Source organism: Panthera pardus, unplaced genomic scaffold (assembly GCF_024362965.1).
Source record: "Panthera pardus isolate Hobbes unplaced genomic scaffold, ASM2436296v1 HiC_scaffold_2, whole genome shotgun sequence".
Taxonomy (NCBI): Eukaryota; Metazoa; Chordata; class Mammalia; order Carnivora; family Felidae; genus Panthera; species Panthera pardus.
This window is the reverse complement of record NW_026526765.1, coordinates 5927548-5947116: the sequence shown is the minus strand read 5'-3', so window position 1 is coordinate 5947116 and position 19569 is coordinate 5927548. Positions and strand designations below refer to the sequence as shown.

Genomic DNA, 19569 nt, shown 5'->3' with positions numbered 1-19569 from the left:
CAGATTATTAAAGCTTCATGGTGTGGAAGACGATGGAAATTAAATTACGTGAAGAGAATGCACTGCCACTGTGTTTCTGAAAGTTCTTACTGGCAAGAAACGTGCACGCAGTGGGGGGCCCACTGTCCTTGACACTGAACCTCTGATGGAGAAGTAAGTGGCCATATGCTGTCAACACAAGCCATCTTTCTGGAGCCACACATCCAGGAAAATATTTAAGGCATTTATTTTACATTAAAAGAAATATATAGATATTTTACGGAGGATTATGCAACACGCCTACAGAAAAAAACTGGAAGCCTGGCGGGTCTAGAAATAAACCCAACACTTGATGTAAAAAGTTTTGCTATCAAGATGTGTGATGGACAGTATCATAATGATTCCATTTTTTTTTTCGAGCAGGGAACAGGTATTCTAAGCTTATGGAAGTGATTTGATGGCAGGAGACCTTTCATAAACCCAAAGAGGGGCTTGAGGACCATTTTCAATATTTCCGAACTCGGGACCCGATGCTTTCACATCATATCGTCTGATCGTATCCGGGACCGGATTATATCATAGGTCCACCTCTTCCTGCAAATCAATCTCTTCATAGAACAGAGAATCGCCAGCTGCCAGTACCTCCTTCCACACCAGGGTATTTTAGGAAATCTCCCGTAAGATGTTGAACTCTGTAACTTGTGAAAGTATCCACTTACTTTTCCGGTGTATGTGGATTCCTCTGTTTTGAACTGGGGTCCACTCTGCCCCGCAGGGCACATTTGGCAACGTCTGGAGACATTTTTTGTGGTCATGACTCGGGGCGGGTGGCTGTGAGTGGCATCTGGCGGGTAGGGGCCAGGGATGCCGCGACATACCCTATAATGCCGAGGGCAGTCCTCCCACCGCCCGACACAACAGAAACTTACTCGCTCCGAAGTTTTATAATGCTGAGGAAGAGAAACCCTAGGTTATTGTTATCAATACAGTACAGATTGGGGCAGTAATCACCTCCCTAAACCTCCTAAGGGTACATGATGATAGATATTGTATATAATCTATAGTGAAGACACACATCAATTTTCTGCACCACAATTTCAAAGAAAAGCCCACACAATGATTATCAACGGCAAGGATACCGCTAGTCTGTGTTTACTCAACACACACTCACGTCATCAACGTCCCGTGAAACCACCGCGGAGAAGGAAGAGGGCGCAGGTTACCTCTCAAATAAGACCTGGCTGTAGTCGTCCAGGACGTGGGCGTGAGTGTGGAGAAGGATGGTGTTGTAGCCTATCAACGCCGCCATCATGATCAGCATTTTCAACTCGTAATTCACCCGCAGGAAAACCGAGCAGGAAATCAGTCCCAGAATGCAGCTGTAGATAAAGTACTGGAACAGGGAAACATATCAGATGAACGTTTAGGATCTCTTCTGCGAAATGCTGGAATAGGAATTCACACTGGGGGTCACCACCAACCCCCAAGCTCACGCACGCAACTTCCGAACTGGCTGTGAAAAACAGATGCCCTTTTCTGTTTTCGGACCCCGGGGTACACACCCGAAAATGTGTGCTTTAGAAAAGAATTACTCATTCCGTGGCTTGCTGACCCAGTGAAGCATGCCCAATGAGAACAATCGTGCGTATTGCCAATAGAAATAATTCTTAACGATCTACACTGAAGGCAGGTCATGACTCGCAAATGTCATTTGCTTCTCGAAGATGAAAACAAGTGACTCTGTACACAGGTATCGATTTTAAAAGCTATAGTACTTAGAATCTCTTTCGGCCTTTCAATTCTTAATTTATGAAGATATAAATCATTACCGGGGGTTCTGTTAAAAGCATAAGAAAGCCTCGGCATTTTATTAAAGGAGAAACTGCAGGTCCAAAGCAGAGAGGATTTGACAAACTAACAGCTTTGGCCGGGGTGAGTCACAGAGTCCCTGGAAGTAGGCAGGGAACACGAGGGAATGGGAAGAGCTAGGCGTGTGGAAAAAAGCCAGCACGTTGCATCCCCTGTTGTCCCCAGGAAACAGTGACACGCGTGCCCTACCGTGGTGCTCCCTCGCCATTTGCCCTACGGGACATCATCGAGATGCGACAGCCCCAGCCAATCTTGCTTTGCTCACTCATTAGCGGGGTCCCCAGTGACCCAACCTGGTTGTGGAGCATGTCTCCATCTATAAAATGAGGGGAAGAATGCCCTCTGTTTTTTTTTTTTTTTTTTTTTGAATGTTTACTTATTTTGAGAGAGAGAGAGAGAGCAGAAGCGGGCGAGAGGCAGAGAGAGGGAGAGAGAGAATCCCAAGCAGGCTCCACACTGTCAGCGCAGAGCCCGATGTGGGCTTGATCCCACGAACCGTAAGATCACGACCAGAGCCGAAACCAAGGGTCAGACACCCAACCGACTGAGCCGCCCAGGTGCCCCTCATATCCTCCTTTTAAGTCACTGAAAAGAACAAGCAAAGCTTGCGGCCCAGAGCCCTGCCAGCCAGGAGGGATGTGGTAAGTGGACACGGTCGCCAGGCCCAGGGGGCCTCTACCTGTGACACGGCCGTGTCCTCAGGAACCAGGGTTGGCTGCTACCGGCATTTCTGGAACAGAAGCAGCACTCAGTAAAGTTTCATGGTATAATGAAGCATAGATCCGACTGATGTTTGACAGACCCTGTCTTTAAAAACTAGCCCGGTCTGTCATTTCCATTATATGGAATAAGCCACGGAAGGCCAGCGATATTAGCTCATCCATCCTGCTCTTGGGGAAGAGAAGTCGAGAAGCCAGCCGCCCTGGTCACACAAAGCACTTCCTTCTCTGCGAGAGGGAGGTTTGGCAGCGAGGCGGCCACACAAGGGCTAATACAGATCCATACTCATCAGGACTCAGACCTGGCATTTCAGCTTCCCGAGGAAGACCAGCCACCGCCCTGGATCACACAGCCACTAGGTCACCCTTTAGGAGGTGAAGCTTTCCTGAGCAAGGCGGCCTTACAGGTGGCAGCGTTTTACGGGACACGGAGGGCTGTAAGCAGAATTTCCATGGCCAGATTACCTCCCCGAGGGGGGGTTCCCCACTAGGCTGACCCCACTCTCCCCGCAGCAGAGACTGGGGGGAGGAACAGAGGAAAGAAAGGTGTCCTGATAGGACTGTTGGGGCTGGCCGAGTGGAAACACAGAATCGAGGCAGGGAGACCTGGCTCAGTTTCTCCCAAAACAGGAGGTAGGGGAGGGGCGTGTGCTCCTAAACCAGCCCTGAGTTACATGGAGTTCTGCCACCATTCCCTTAGCCTGGTGACTAAGTCCCCAGCTCAGAGGGCAGGCGTGAGGGCTCAGGGCCAGGAGGAGTCTCAGGCCTGGGGACAGACACAGAACCCAGAGCAGGCAGCTCAGCAAATTCCCCAGGGAGGGCTGCTCAGGGACCGTGTACAGCAGCTTCACGGGGAGCCTCATCCCGCCGAATCCGACAAGATAACAGGCTTCTGTGTCTCATGTCTCCTTGCGTTAGTTCATTTTTCTGCTATTTCACTGTTCATTTTGAAAGTTACCCTCCACGATGGGTTGGCAGTTTAAAAAAAACTAAGCAAGTGAAAGCAGGGGCCTTCCCCACAAAGTCCGAGAGGCCCTGGTTTACAACCCAGTGGTCTCTCAGTGAGTAGTGGAGAGTAGTCTAGAACCGCTCCTCGAAGGCCATGACATCGCCTTGGGGGCCGGCTGTGGGGGAAGCTCTCAGTTCCAGCCACGATGCTGCTAGTGAAATGATGCGGGAGACCTCAGGATGAACGTCGTCAACAAATGTGTCACCGTGAGTATCGGTGTATGCACGTGCACCCGGTGGGGGGACACAGGGTCACACAGGATTTCTGTAGGACCCCTCCTTTGAAGTAAGTGCCAACACCTATACAAATACAGCCTATGGAGTCACTTATTTTATTTTATTTTATGTTTTATTTATTTTCGAGACAGAGAGAGAAGGGGGGGGGGGCGCCAACCGGGGAGAGGGCCGGAGAGAGGGAAACACAGAATCCGAAGCAGGATCCAGGCTCCGAGCTGTCGGCACAGAGCCCGACGCGGGGCTCGAACCCACGAACTGTGAGATCATGACCTGAGCCAAGTCGGACGCTCAATGGACTGAGCCACCCAGGTGCCCCTGGTTTCACATTTTAAAATTCGTGCTTAGGCTTTTAAAAAGCTTTCCTATTTCAAGAGTATCTACTGAAAAATGTACGTCAATGGCAAGCGGCATTTAGTCATTTACTATTTACTTTCTAGACCGTCTGGAGGTCATGCACAATGTGGTCTGGGAGTTAATTAAAGGTAGGCTGGCAGCCTGCAGACAGCGGAAGGGGGGCGTGTGAACGAGGGGGATAACCTGAGAGGGCCAGGCCAGGCGTTCTGGAGATCGGCTGTCTCCACCACATAACGAAGCCGCCAGGGAGAACACCGACTGGGCAAGAGTCCTGGCGGCAGGCTCCCGAACGGACTTCCATTAGGATGTAATTACTACTGACCTGATTTCCTCATAGTTTCGATGTAGTTGATATGTTATTAGTTAATGTGTATATTCTTTATTCATATTGAAAATCATTACTATTACTTTAATTACTAAACATCATTTGTTAATATCCATTAAGATTAGGTGAACAGAGTTAAAATTAGTTAATATGGTTATAAACATGTTTGATATAGCTAACTGATGAAATCAATTTGCATTTTTTTTTTCAATTTGCATTTTTGCGCCAAGGGAACAGCGGCTATCATCTTGGATAATTCAGTTAGGTCTCTTTGGCCTCAGTTTCCTCACACGGAAAATGAGAATTCCAGTAATAGCAAACTCACAGGGAAGCTTTTCAGATATAATGATATAAATACAGATGTAGTATGAACTGCCTCCATGGCAAAAATCCTTTGTGGTAGATTTTGTTGGATATTTTAAAATGACTTTTTCCCCCCCCCCCACTACAGGAATAATACATCTGGTGTTAAAACTTAGGGAATATACAAAGGACTCGTATAAAACTAAGGGTCTCCTATAATCTCCAACCACGAACTTGAGCCGCTATTAATTCGTTTGGGTATATTTTTCCATCCTTTTTTTGTGGGGGGTGTGCTACTTATTCCTGATATTTTAATACTACTCAATACTGATACTGACATTTTCGAAAATTGGGGAATATTTGGGATGTTTTTAAGTGACACTTTTCAATTAATAATTTATTGTGAATATATATTTCTATGTCATTAAATATCTGGCTACAATATCTTTGTCATGGCTAGATAGAACTAAATAGCAGAATGAATTTATTTATTTATTTAATGTTTATTTATTTATTTATTTTTTTTTTCTTTTTTTTTATTTTATTTTATTTTTTAATATATGAAATTTACTGTCAAATTTATTTATTTTTGAGAGACAGAGAGAGACAGAGTGTGAGCAGGGGAGGGGCCGAGAGAGAGAGACAGAGAGAGAGAGAGAGAGAAAGACACAGAATCTGAAGCGGCTCCAGGCTCTGAGCCATCAGCACAGATCCTGACATGAGGCTCGAACTCACAGGCCGCGAGATCATGACCTGAGCCGAAGTTGGAAGCTCAACCTACTGAGCCACCCAGGCGCCCCAGAATAGCAGAATTTATTTAAACCATTAAGTTTATTCTAACTCGTAGGTTCTTTACTTTCTTTGTTCTTGGAGTTACATGAACACTTTGATGAACACCTTTGTTGCTTAGTGTTGATGCCTCTAAGATTAATTTCTTTTTTTTTATTAATTTTTTAATGCTTATTTTATTTTTGAGAGAGAGAGAGAGACAGAGCATGAGCAGGGAGACACAGAATCTGAAGCAGGCTCCAGGCTCCGAGCTGTCAACACAGAGCCCGACGTGGGACTCGAACCCACGAACTGTGAGATCGTGACCTGAGCTGACGACTATTACACATTACGGTCGAGAAGCGTTACATCTTCTTGATGTAACAAGAAGCCGTGAATGTGGACATGAGTGTGGACAGTCTTGCCCTCTCCCTCGTCGAGCTCAGATATCACGGACGATGGGGTCTGAGAGGAATCACGTGGGAGTTGTGCATGGCTCTCCGATGTTCCCTTCCGTCTGTGAAGGGGGAAGCCAGGATGTTCTCAGGCCCTTCTGGGACTCTTAACAACTCTAACACTGCACTTTCTGTGCAGTGTTTGAGCACATGGGGGATCCTTGGCAGAGCTCATCATAATCTCTTTCTGATGACTTGTTACTGGAACAACAGTGGCTTGTTGACAAAATTCTACCTACATTTTAAAGAGTCTATTGTGTATTTTTTCGTGGTTTTTTTTTTTTTTTAATTTTTTCGAATCTTTTAAGGCTGAGTAAATGTTACTCTCCCCCATTTTGGGTTTCTAACGGTTTATGCTTCTTTTGAAAATAAGTCATACCAACTTACCTAATGAGACTCCGAATGATGACCTTACTGGTTTTAGTGACAAACAGTGGGTTGTTGCATCCACAAATACCGGGTGGAGAGATTTAAAAAAAAAAAAAAAAAAAAGCTTTGCCAGCTATCCTTTGTTTTTATGCAAATGTACGTTCATTGCAAATGGCTGAAGTGCCCTGTGAATGCTGCCTGGGACGCTCTGTCCCTCTGCCAGTGGCCTGGTACCTCTGTGCATGCCAGTGCCATTCTTTCAAGGAGGGAGGGCCAGACCGCAGTTCACGTAAATCTTTCTCTACAGAAGGCGGCTTCAAATTGCCCACAGTGAGATCACAGCCAATAAACCCTTGCCATGCCTCCTGTCTCTCACTTTTCATGTAACTAAAACAGAAAAGATGTTGTCTAGCACTCACGGGAGCTCATGATAATGCTTAAAATGAGAACCAGGGCCCCTTGGACGAGGGACAGATTTATGGCAGGCTTTCTTCCCATGCCCATGGGGACATTATTAGGGACCTTGGTCAGCTTGCCTCAGAAACCCTCTCAAAAACACCACCAGACACCCCAATTCTGTACAGAGAGCTGGAAGCTTCCCAGGCACTGAAGACAGGAAATGGGAAAAAGGATCCAAGCCAAATATCAAGGGAACAAATCAGCAAAAGAAGAATGAGGCAAGGAATCTGCTTTATTACCACAGCTAATGGAGTCTAAAAAACTGGCCAAAAATCTTTAAAGTATACACACTAAATCACCAATTTCAGTCTCCAAAATAGTTCCTTTAGCACTCTCGAAATGTGACTCTATGGGACAGAAACCAGGTGGGAATAATCTACTTTAGATGATTAAGCGAGAGGAGACTATCAAAACTTCTTTTGCATTAATGATTTATGAAATGAAGTTACTAAATAGTAAATAACTGACTTAACCCTTTCCACCGAAGAGACCGACATATTAGCCGGTTTTGAAATTTGAATCTTGGCCCTTCTCTGGAGGATGGTTAAAATGAGTCAGTCGGCAAGGATTATTTGAGGATATAACCAGTGGGCAGCGTCTACAGCCAAGGGAGAGGCAGAAATACGAGAGGCAGTCCCCACCATCAGCAAGGAAGCCAACACTATTCCACCGGGACTACTGGCAAAACCCATCCGCAACGAAGCCAGAACTTCAGTGACATACAACGCCACGTCAAACGCTGAGATACATGCTATCGAATGTAGCACTAAGAGAATAAAAGCAGAGACATCTGTGAGAGCACCAAAAGGACACTGTAAGTTTGCACCGTAAGTGTGTCTAATCGGCGTCCGTCAGCCTGGCTGGCAGATTTTGGCTGGTCGGGACTTAACTCAAGTATCCACACCAAGGAGGAGAAGTGAAATCTACAGCAGATCAGAAAGTGGAGGCCATCACGTTAAATGGGCTCACAGCTTAGAGCAAGACAACCAGAGCAGTAATAATGAGTGAAATGCTCTTACCGGGAGGAAAAACAAATTCTGTGCTCGCAGAATCACTGCCTGATTGTTTAAGGCAGAAAGACTCGTGTTTGATGTGTTGGCAGGCGGAGGCACGGCTTCCTCTGGGTCGCTCAGGAAAAACTGCAAAGAAAATGTTTTTTCAGTGAATTAGTGCACCAGAGATTAGAGAGGCAGCGGGGGGGTGCTGCATTATTAATGACTGCGTTCCTTTTGCAGCATAAGCAGGATTACGTGGGCAATCTGGCGTCTGTCTTTCAAATGCGAATAGCTCCGTCTTCTGCTGTTTGAAGCTTTGAGAATTTCCATTAAATAAGTAAATAACTATTTATTGTTGCGCTCCACACTTGTCGTGGATTCCAGAACGGTAAGACAATATTAACGAAAACAGAAACACTTCTGTGCGATGTTAAATTAGAAATGTACAAAGCACAGGGCAGAGGGCTTGGTCGGAATCACATCTGAGGGTGACATCACCTCACACACAGACACTCAACTCTACCGAGAAAGCAGAACCTTCAGGTTGTTTTTTTTTTTTTTTTCAGAGTCTTCACCCTCTTGCTTCAAACATGAACTGGGTCAATGGAGTTTTTGACTTTAAGAAATTAATTGTGTGGGCAAAATGCACTACTTGGCATCAGCATTTGTATGTATTATTTGTGAGCGCTTGGCAGTTCAGGATCACGAGGGGTAGAATGTGGAGAGGGTGAACGCTCTGAGTAAGGACTGCTGGAAAGGGGTCCTCGCTCTGGAAAAAATAAGTAATCCTGAGAAAACTAGCTCTTAAGCCATGGTCCCCTGTATCGGCACCCAGAAGGAAAGTGCCAACCAGTTGGCGAGGTAGAAGAAATTCAGTCTCTGTCTCTCTCGGTCTCTCATTTTTTCCCCCGGTTTTTCTCTGTTTCTCTTTCTCTGCGTTTCTGTTTTTCTTTTTCTCTCTGTCTCTTTCCCGGAGAAGCTGCAGCACGTTATTTTTTAACATTATTTTTTAACGTTTATTTATTTTTGAGACAGGGAGAGACAGAGAAAGTGTGAATAGGGGAGGGGCAGAGAGAGAGGGAGACACAGAATCCGAAGCAGGCTCCGTGCCAACATCAAAGAGCCCAAGGTGGGGCTCAAACTCACACACCACGAGATCATGACCTGAGCAGAAGTCGGATGCTTAACCGACTGAGCCACCCGGGCGCCCCTGAAGCACACACTACCGAGGTGGCCACAGACCAGCCACTTTTCCGTGCCATGGCTGAGGGTCAGGGAAGTGGGCAGTTGAAGGTGAACCAGAGGATCACTCCGGCCAGGTACCCTTCCCTGAAAGAAAGGCATCTCATCCAAAACCTGGACTGTGTGTTCTGCATGGGGCTAGCGATACGTATTCAAGGGCTAAATGTCCATTGGCTGATGGGCGGATAAAGAAAAGGGAGAGACACACACACACACACACACACACACACACACACACACACACATTGAAATATCACTCAGCGATCAGAAAGAAATTTTGCCATTTGCAACAACATGGATGGAACCAGAAGGTATTAGGCTAAGTGAAATAAGTCAGAGAAAGACAAATGCATGATTTCACTTACGTGTGGAACTTAAGAAACACAACAGACGAACACAGAGGAAGGGAAAGAAAAATGAAATAAGACATAGAGAGAGGGAGGCAAACTGTAAGACATAGTTAAATACAGAGAACAAACTGAGGGTTGCTGGAGGGGCGGTGGGTGGGGGGGATGGGCTAGATGGGTGACGGGCATTAGGGAGGGCACTTGTTGTGAGTGATGAGCACTGGGTGTCATATCCAAGTGACAAATCACTAAATTCTACTCCTGAAGCCAAGACTACACTGTATGTTTGCCAACTTGAGTTTAAATAAAAATTACAAAAAAATAAAAGTAAAACCCTCCTGCATAGCTTCTATAATTGCTTTTGTTTGCCATGTTTTAAAATTTTTTCTTTCAATGTTTACTTTTGAGAGACACAGAGAGACAGAGCATGAGCGGGGGAGGGGCAGAGAGAGAGGGAGACACAGAATCTGAAGCAGGCTCCGGGCTCCGAGCTGTCAGCACAGAGTCCCATGCGGGGCTCGAACTTACAAACTACTTGAGCAGAAGTCAGACGCTTAGCCGACTAAACCGCCCAGGCGCCCCGTATAATTGCTTTTGTTTGCTCCTATTGATTTATTTGCTTTGATGGCAGGTGTCAAATACCAAAACGAACTGACTTCAGCACATAAGGCCTTTACTTAGCTTATTCTGAGGAACGTTCCTCTAGGATGCCAAGAAAGATACTAGACACAGTGTTTCTTCCCATTGTATCATGTGAGAACATGTAGCAAAATGCTGATTTAAATATCAAAGAAATGTTGATTTCTTTACGTGCCGTTAAAGGATTTATTAAAAATGCTGCACCCCCTGGTTGACTTACAAATGTGCTAATTCTTTGGGAAAGAATATTGTACCAGGAAAAAACAAATCACCCAATTACTTGGCAAGTGCTGGGCTCCAAAGTTTTACCGATGTCAATTTGACAGACCCCAAATATAGCTGATTTAAATATTAAAGAATCAAAAAATGACAAATAAAAGGAGACTGTTTAGTTTGGTAGGTTATTAGTCGTAAGCGCCTGTTAAATATTAACAAAACCTTCTGGATTGCATCACCATGTAGAGAAAAAGTAAATTCTTGCTGCACCAAGAGTAGAATGTATCCTGTGCAAAAACTCTGTCTTGTGAGGAGGCTATCCAATAACTAGGATGACTTGAACTCAAAAAAACAAGAGAGAACTTCAGTCACTATCCCCAGCCCTGCTTCCTTAACCCCCTCTGCTCCCTTTTTCTAGTATTTACTAACTACCCTTGAAATCAAGAAGCCCCTCGTTTGGGTCTGTGACCTCACACTGCAATTTGGCATTGATTTACGCCTTCTCGGTCACTTTAAATTCTTTTTTTTTTTTTTTTAATTTATTTTTATTTTTGAGAGAGAGAGCGAGAGAGAGAGAGAGCGCACACAAGCGGGAGAGAGAGGCAGAGGGAGAGAAAGAGAGCCTCCAGCGGGCTCCATGCTGAGCTTAGAGCCTGACGTGGGGCTCAATCTCATGACGTCAAGATCACGACTGGAACTGAAACCAAGACTCAGATGCTCCACCGACTGAGCCACCCAGGCGTCCCTTCAGTCCCTTTAAAATGGAAACTCAGGGGCGCCTGGGTGGCTCAGTCGGTTGAGCGTCCGACTTCAGCTCAGGTCATGATGTCACGGTCCGTGAGTTCGAGCCCCGAGTCGGGCTCTGTGCTGACAGCTCAGAGCCTGGAGCCCGTTTCAGATTCTGTGTCTCCCTCTCTCTCTGCCCCTCCCCTGCTCATGCTCTGTCTCTCTCTGTGTCAAAAATAAATAAAAACATAAAAAAAAAAAAAAGGAAACTGAGGTCAACCCTAAATCACAGCCAGTCAAACTCCCTGGAGTTACTAACCCCTCGTCCCTCTCCCTTCCAGGCTAAGCTGCCACAACTGTCTCTTGAGAATGAACTCCCGGCACCATAATTATTTGGGGAGCTCCTCTCTGGACCCATTTTCACGTTCTACGACTTTTGTCGTAACTGGGGAAAGGATATCCTGATAAAATGCTAACGGACGCTTCGTATTTCCAGCTTTATTTCCGAACGTCACGTTTCCCGGGCAGTTCGAAACGTTTCAGGATTGTGTTTGTCCGATGATATTAAATTGCGAACATCCCATTTCAAATCGCGTTTTGTGCCTGATGCCATCCTCGCTGGTCATTTGGTCCCCACGGGAGGTCTGAGCGGCCCCACAGTTCACCACGCTCACTCCCTGTCCTCACGTTTCACGAAAGCCTCACGATTCATAACATCCTCTGGGAAGTTTGCCACAAGAGACCGAACGGTGATGGGAGCAGTCACGGGAGGACGTGGGCAAAAGGCCAGGGAAACAATGGCAGCTTCTTGTTTGAGCGTCTCATACACGATTCTCAACAGCGAGCTGGAAAGTAAACAGAGCACACGGCTCCTTGTGCACTCCGGTCCCTCAAACCCTGGATTTGAAAAAGCCCTGCTTCGCGACAGGACCCGGGCGAGACTATGGCTTTCAGAGGAAACGTTTTCGGACAGAAAATGAAATTTTCGGGGTGCCTGGGTGGCTTGGTCGGTTAAGCGTCTGACTTCGGCTCAGGTCATGATCTCACGGTCCGTGAGTTCGAGCCCCGTGTCGGGCTCCGTGCTGACAGCCCAGCGCCTGGAGCCTGTTTCGGATTCTGTGTCTCCCTCTCTCTCTGCCCCTCCCCTGCTCACATACTCTCTCTCAAAAATAAATGAACATTAAAATTTTTTTTAAAAATCATAAGCAAGCTTTACTGCCAGGGAAAATGATTTCCTTTCTCTACCTAATGCTGGCTTTCATACTGTCTTATGATGTTTCTTTGAAATAAATACGAGGGGAGCATCGGCAGGAAAAAGACCACTCATTTCACGGCAGCAGATATCAATGAAAATGATGGACAGAAAAACGTAATCCGGCTTATTCCCTGCCCACAGCCTCTGCTGCTGTAGGAGGCGGCTCAGCTCGTGCGGAGAAGCCTTATTTTGTGTCTTTCTTCAGGGTCATCCGTCACACTGCTCACGTGTGTCCCACAGACCTGTCGGCAGCAGCTGAAAACAGATTCCTTTCTTGGTGAGAAGGGAAAACAGCCCTGGGAGAGGTATTCCTGGTGTGAGGATGTGTTTCTTCTCCAAAGGAAGCCCGGTTATTGCCAAAAAAACAGAAACAAAAAAGCAACAAAACCTAACACATTCAGCTCCTCAAACACTTACGACAGTGACCGAACTGCCCGTCAGTCACATTAAATATTCTCTATGAAATGCAATCAGATGTTTCCCAGGGAGGTTCTGCCTTGAAAAAATTAGGTGAGGGGCGCCTGGGTGGCTCAGTCGGTTGAGCATCTGACTTCGGCTCAGGTCACGATCTCACGGTCCGTGAGTTCGAGCCCCCGTGTCGGGCTCTGTGCCGACAGCTCAGAGCCTGGAACCTGCTTCGGGTTCTGTGTCTCCTTCTCTCTCTGCCCCTCCCCAGCTCACGCTCTCTCTCTTTCAAAAATAAACAAACATTCAAAAAAAATTTTTTAAGTTAGGTGATAAATCCTGGTTTTATGAGGCCAAACTGGACTTCCCCAAAAGAAATGGTTTCCCTTTTAACGGACTGCATGCTTCCCCCTTCATTCATTCTTACGCTTAGTAACTACTGAAGGTGCTTTCCTGAAACACGTGCTGGGTGGAGGGGAAGGTCTCACCGTCAAATGTGTGGACGTCGTTTAAAGGTCTCGTTCTGTACCTTGTACGTGGCGCCGTTGGCCAATGCAGGACGCTCCGGAGTGTGTTTTGTGCATGCTGCCCGTGCCCAGCTCTGGAGCGAAAGTGCTCTGGACAGATGACGAGGCTGAATCATAGGGCTTTCCGTTAAGGGAGCTGAACACCACCGTCTGTGCGTGCACCTCAGAACCCTACCTAGCGCACCTGTTGTCCTTCAAATGTGTTCTGCGCCCTATCCCTTCACGGTGGCGTCCACCCCCGACCCAGCTGGCCCCTGCAGCTTGCATTTACCAGAATCTTCTGAGAACTTGTTGGTGTGTGCCTCTGGAGAGCTGGACCTTCGAGCGACAGGGCTCTTGCAAAAATGCGTGTTACAAAGCCGAGCATGAGGAACCCATCTTAGGAAACGCGCTCGTTTGTACACGCTCTCACCACTGCCCTGGGCCTCTCTGTCCATCTTCCGCCCCTAGGAACACTGTCACGCCCTTACACTATCCAAAGTACGTCGGACAGACTCGTGCGGGAAGGTCAGGTATTCTAATGGCTGGTCACACATCTGCAGAACGCCTCTCCCAGAAAAGCCCCTCTTGTCTCAGTCTTCTCTACCTCATGTCACGGTCCCTACCCTGTGGCTGTTCCCGCTCCGATGACGGCTCTGGGGCCACAGTACAAATTCCTTTGGGTCGTCACACAGAAAGCCTCTGCTCAACCTGCCTAGGCCCCTCATGAGCAAGGGACCCAGGCTGACTGATGCCAGTCTCTCCTTGTGCCTAAGTTCCTTCTAGAGCAGGACGGCTCTTGAGGGAATTACCCGTCCAGACACAGCCCCGTTTTCCAGCCGATCCCCACTCAGCCTTGATTAAGTCCGTGTTGGAAATAAATGATGTCATGGCCGAGGTGTGTCTGAGACCTAGAAGGTGAGGCCCCACCCCACCCCAAAGGGGGTCTCACAGTCTCTGCAGGACATGGGCCTCGGAGGCTGTGAATGCAGGAGGAGGGGAGATGAGCTCAGGGTCGGTGGCTAATTTGACAGAGAAGAGGGAGGCGGCCCAGGACGGTGGAGTCCCCACGGTCAACCAGACACATCAAGGCAACTCCACACAGGGACGCCAGACCAACGGCCAGCGGGGCTCAGGGAAGCCAGCTGGCCGTGTGGGATCACTGCTGAGCCCCCGCCCACAGGCACCACGACTTTTAACTGCCTGCAACAGGCAACTCGGAACAGCCTCCTTTCTGAGCTGACCTCTGTGGCCGAGCGGGCGGCCGGAGGAAGGAGTGGTCACGGTGGCCTACTGAACCGGTCTGTGTCTGGGGAGGCTGCCATTAGGGCCTGGCCGCACGCCCTGTCTCAGGGGAGCTCCTGGAGGGACTTGGGGCATGTGGTCCGGTGAGGCGGGGCAAGCCAGCGTGCCCGTCCTCCAGCGGGCGACGTGGGAGGACGCCCCAGAATCCGCACGCCCATCAGGAAGCCGGAGGGTGGAGGGCCAGCTGTGGCTTCTCCCTGGCACCCCCTTTCCAGGACGCCATAAGATGGACTTCTAGGCAGAGGGAAGCAGATGAAGAGGTCCCCGGCTGGCCTCCCGCTGGCATCAGCTTCCCCTGAACCCCCGCGTGCGTCAGACGGAGCCAGTGGCCTGTTCTGCAGCATGATGGCAGAACTGATGTCAAGGAAATGCCCAAGGTCCCCTTCAGCCTCAGCCCCTTCGCTACCACGTCACGTAAATGTCCCAGATGCCCAGCGTCTTCCTTCCTGCTCACCGTTCCTTCCCCTCTGGTGAGCCCGCCTGCCCATCTGCCAGGGTTCAGTCCAGCCGGCCTTGACCTCCCTCCTTGACACCTCTCCACACGCCTCGCTGGTGGAGTCTCCGATTCACATGGGCTTAGCCAGCTGTCGGTCTCGGGGACGGCACCGTGAGCTCCCGAAGGCGGGTCACAGTTTTTAGGCTCCCAGCATTTAGTAACACGGCAGGCACGTGGTTATGCCCAACAGATATTTTTATGCCAAAGGGATGCTAAGCCCCAAAAACTATGTCTTTATTATTTACTATATCCAGTGTGCTTCCTCAGCCTGATTTTCTACTTTCTGGAAGGCAAGGGCTGTACGTATGCCCTGTAGTTCCAACAGCTAGTAAAATAGCCCAAATACGAGGTATCTTAACGCCTCATGGTTGCTGGTGACGATGTCAGAATAAGACGGATGCATCGCCATGGGTGTGGATTACCTACGTGTCTGTTTTAAGGGACATACGAGTCATGGTACCATCGATATAGTGAGAGCGACCACTGGTTGAATATGTACAAAGCACCCGGTTCTGTCCTAAGCGTGATAGTGACGGGAGAAAAAGAGACAAGGGTGGGAGTTTGCTGTGACTTGAGTTTCCAGGTAGGATTCCTGGGGCATACAGATTGGAACCCTCCTACAGCTCCCGCAAGGACTTCCCTCAGTGTTTTACCACAATAGCTCTGCTCTGGTGAGGGTACCTTCACTCTGATCACCCTAACCCCCCCTCCTCTGCCAAGATACACGTTAGCAATTACCTTCCGAACGTATGGCCCACTGATAGACATCTGGAGGGTCTCAGGACTAATGTTTTACTAGGCAGTAGTAAATAACCTTACCTTATAATAGCAGCTAGCCCCTCAAGGTCCCGGAAGCCTTGTTTCCAAATTCCACGGAGACTTACGCTCTCCCCAGCCCCACTAACTAAAGAGTATTTAATCAGTCACTCTTCCCAAACACAAGTGCAGCTCTCCCTGCCCACGGGGCCTGTCCCCATGCTATAATGAAAGCACCCCTTTGTACCAAAAATGTCTCAAGAATTCTTTCTCGGCCGCTCGCCCCCGGCCCCACATCAGGAGGAACGCCAGCTCACTTGCCCCGGCGGGGCAGTGTCAGAACTCATTTTCGAGAAGTGGAAATGGAGCCTGTGAAAGTTGCACGGAAACCCTCTAAAATCGCACAGCCGGACAAGCGGAAGGCCAGTGTTGCGATCAGGCCGGGTAGACTCCAGAGCAGGATAACCTCTCCCACTGCACTCTCTGTATCTAGATGGTTCTGTCATCCCTCGGTGATTACCACACTGACAGTCAGTGTCCTTTCTGTAGCCAGCAGGGCCGTGGGAAGCTGCTGGAAGGTACCACCCTCTCCCCGGTGGCGCCTGCAGAAAGCACCCTTGGCCTTAGTGATGCTGAGGGTGGACAGATGTTGAATTTAATAGGCAGTAACTGGTGTCAGCACGGAGCCCCGGTCAAGGTCTGAAAGTCCCACCGAGTCAGGCATCGGAGGCAAAGAAGGCCGTGCCTGGCGGGAGCCCTGACTCACCATGTTGAACACGGCCATGGTCAGGATGATGGCGGTGGTGAGGACCGTGAGGGAGACCCGCGGCCAGGGCCGGTCCGCGATGATGCTGGACGACTTCAGCAGCCACAGGAGAGAGGCGGAGGCCTTCTTGCTGCATTGCTGGGAGGAGACAGGAAAGGAAACGCGTCACGTTTCTTCATGATGTTTAACACCACAAAAGGCATCGGTACTCTTCCCAGAACAAACAAGGAGGCGCTGGTCTCCTCTGGGGGCCCATACCAGGTCACAAACCTTCCTCAAACTATGTGAGCATCATGGTGACAAATAAAGAACAAATTAGTTAAGTTTCTGTGATAAATTCAGAATGTGCTTGTATGTCCTGAAATTACGTTTAAAAACAACCCAAACAAAAAACTCAGGGCGCCTGGGTGGCTCCGTTGGTGAAGCATCTGACTTCAGCTCAGGTCACGATCTCCCAGTTCACGAGTCAGAGTCCCACGTCAGGCTCTGTACTGACAGCTCAGAGCCTGGAGCCTGCTTCGGATTCTGTGTCCCCCTCTCTCTCTGCACCCCAACCCTGCTCGTGCTATTCCTCCTTCTCTCTCTCTCTTAAAATTAAATAAACATGAAAAAAAAAACCCTCTGATAAAAGAAAACTATGTCAGTTGATTAAACCACTCTGGGGAATGTGGCAGGTCTCAGGTCACAGCCACGATAAAACAATGATCACAATTCAGCCCATTCACATGGGAGACAGATCGGCAGGTAGCTAGTCATGATCCAGTTGGCTACCAAGCAAATTGATGTCCTTACCTCCAAAGGCAACACCCACTGTTCTCAGGCATGTGTCCTCATGATGGCTTTACCTTACCCTGCCCTCCGGGGACTTTCCACATGGAGACCCTCTTTTCCAAAGTTTTGATGGTGCTAAAAATTACCTAACGTAACCTTTTCCCTCTTACCCATGTTTCAGCACACGGGTCAGCGGCGTTAACTATATTCACGGTGTTGCGTAGTACGTCTCTGTAACTTTTCATCTCGCACAACTGGAGTCTATAGCCACTAAAGAACTCCCCTCTCTCCTTCCCCTTGCCTCCGGCGACCACCATCTTACTTTCTGTCTCTAAAAGTTTGACTACTCTGGGCACCTGCTAAAGGTGGAAGCATGCAGCATTTGTCTTTTTGTGACTGGCTTATTTCACTCAGCATTATCTCCAGGTTCATCCACGTTGTCACGGGTGACCAGATTTCCTTGTTTTTGGAAGGCTGAATAACGTTCCATTCTAGGCACATACCGCCTTTTATTTATCCACTCATCTGTGGATGGTCACTGCGTTGCCTCTGACTTCTGGCTACTGCGAATAATGCGGCAGTGAGTGTGGGTGTTGGGAGAAATGCTTTCGATACAAGAAGGAACTGAGGTATTTATGGGATGGCAGCCAATGTTCCCTCATCATCTGCTGGGGGCCAGACTCTGCTCTGTGGGACTTTAGGGGTTGAGCTCGCCTCATCCTTAAGGCCGCTGTAAGGGCCACTGTAATTCAGACCTTTGTCCAGGTGGCGGCAGGATGGAGGCGGGGAGAGTTCTAAGGTGTGGGTAACAAACTGCCTGTGCCAGGCGCTGCTGGGATCGACAGATGTCACCTGACCTGTCAAGCTGTACAAAACGGTCTCTAGGGATCTCCACTTTAACCTTCATGCGAAAGGGGCTGTGGCCCTATGGCTAACGTGTCCTGAAAACACTAGAAAAAGGTTATGATTTCAAAAATTAAAAAAAAAATTTAATGTTTATTTTTGACAGAGGGAGAAAGAGACAGAGCACCAGCAGGGGAGGGGCAGAGAGAGAGAGAGACACAGAACCTGAAGCAGGCTCCAGGCTCTGAGCTGTCAGCACAGAGCCTGACGTGGGGCTCAAACCCACAAACTGTGAGATCATGACCTGAGCCGAAGTCGGGCGCTTGACTGACTGAGTCACCCAGGCGCCCTGATTTCAAAAATTTTTAAAAATGGCCAATAGACTGTACCTTTCTGACTCGAACCACTAAGTTAATATAATGGCAAAGCTGGTGTAACATCGATAAACCGCGTAACAGAGAATCCTCAGTAGCATGAATAGACAGCACCTTTATTTCTCTACCTCTTTCAGAGTCTTTCTGCTTCAGTCTTAGAAACAGAAGCACTGCAGTATGTTAAATGCTGATACAGCAATGGAATGGGATTCTGCAAGACAGGATGAGAGGTGGTTAGGACAGTAAGAATCAGCCCAGGAGCCCAGGAGCAAACCCCCAGAGTCGAGAGACTTTCTGCAGGTGAACTATCCTCTCTGGCCTCAGCCTCCCCAGCTCTAAAATGGGGACAATAATAATACCTGGTTCCTTGGTCTTGTAGGACGTTAAATGAGCTACATAACAAGGCACCAGGGGCAGGACTCCCAGGTGTTAGCTCCTCTTGTTACGCTTACGAAGAAAACATAATAATTCTCAGAGACGTTTAATGACTAAGTGTCTCTTTGCTCTGCATCTATACGAACAATAAAACCTCACTTCCCCCCCTTTCCACTATGGTTTTTCCTCCAAGCAGCCTCCTTCTTTCTTTATTCCTGTCACCAGGTAGAGGCCACCAGAAAACTGTTCAGAAATATGGAAATTGAAAAATATTGCTGGTGGCAAGGACCAGGAAACAGCCGGTGACAGGGACGTGCGCCCTGAGCTGATGTGTAGAGAGAGGAGGGAGAGGAGAGTGAAGATGTTCGGGGAGCAGAGGATGCCGATGGCGGGGCGGAGGAGAAAAGAGATGATGTTCTCGAGGTAGAAGGATCGGGAAAGGAGACCACTGATACGACTATAGCTCTGAATAAAAAGCACGACTTCGTTCCTGACATGATAACGGAGCTCAGTGTGCCTGTTTTGGGTTAACTATTCAAGTACAGAACCCTAAGTGTGTCAAAATTGACACCATTGTTAATGAAACATTATAAATGATATCATCTCCCACAGTATTTTGGCATTAATTCAGAAGGCGCCCTTCAGAGCCCAGTTTTACCCCGGTTTGATCTCTGGTTTAACGACTGGCGTAACTTCCGTCAAATCTG

General features: G+C 48.2%; 1 protein-coding gene across 3 annotated transcripts in view; it reads right to left on the bottom strand.

Annotated features, from left to right (window-relative positions):
- The window catches only part of ADCY2 (adenylate cyclase 2), a 412863-nt gene that overhangs the window by 50984 nt on the left and 342310 nt on the right, over positions 1-19569 (bottom strand). For all 3 annotated transcript variants that reach the window (XM_019450817.2, XM_019450816.2, XM_019450814.2), the window contains 3 exons: positions 16500-16637; positions 7865-7984; positions 1203-1372 (listed from right to left, as the gene is read on the bottom strand). In XM_019450817.2, the coding sequence (XP_019306362.2) occupies positions 1203-1372; positions 7865-7984; positions 16500-16637 (428 nt within the window). The remainder of the gene's footprint in view (positions 1-1202; positions 1373-7864; positions 7985-16499; positions 16638-19569) is intronic.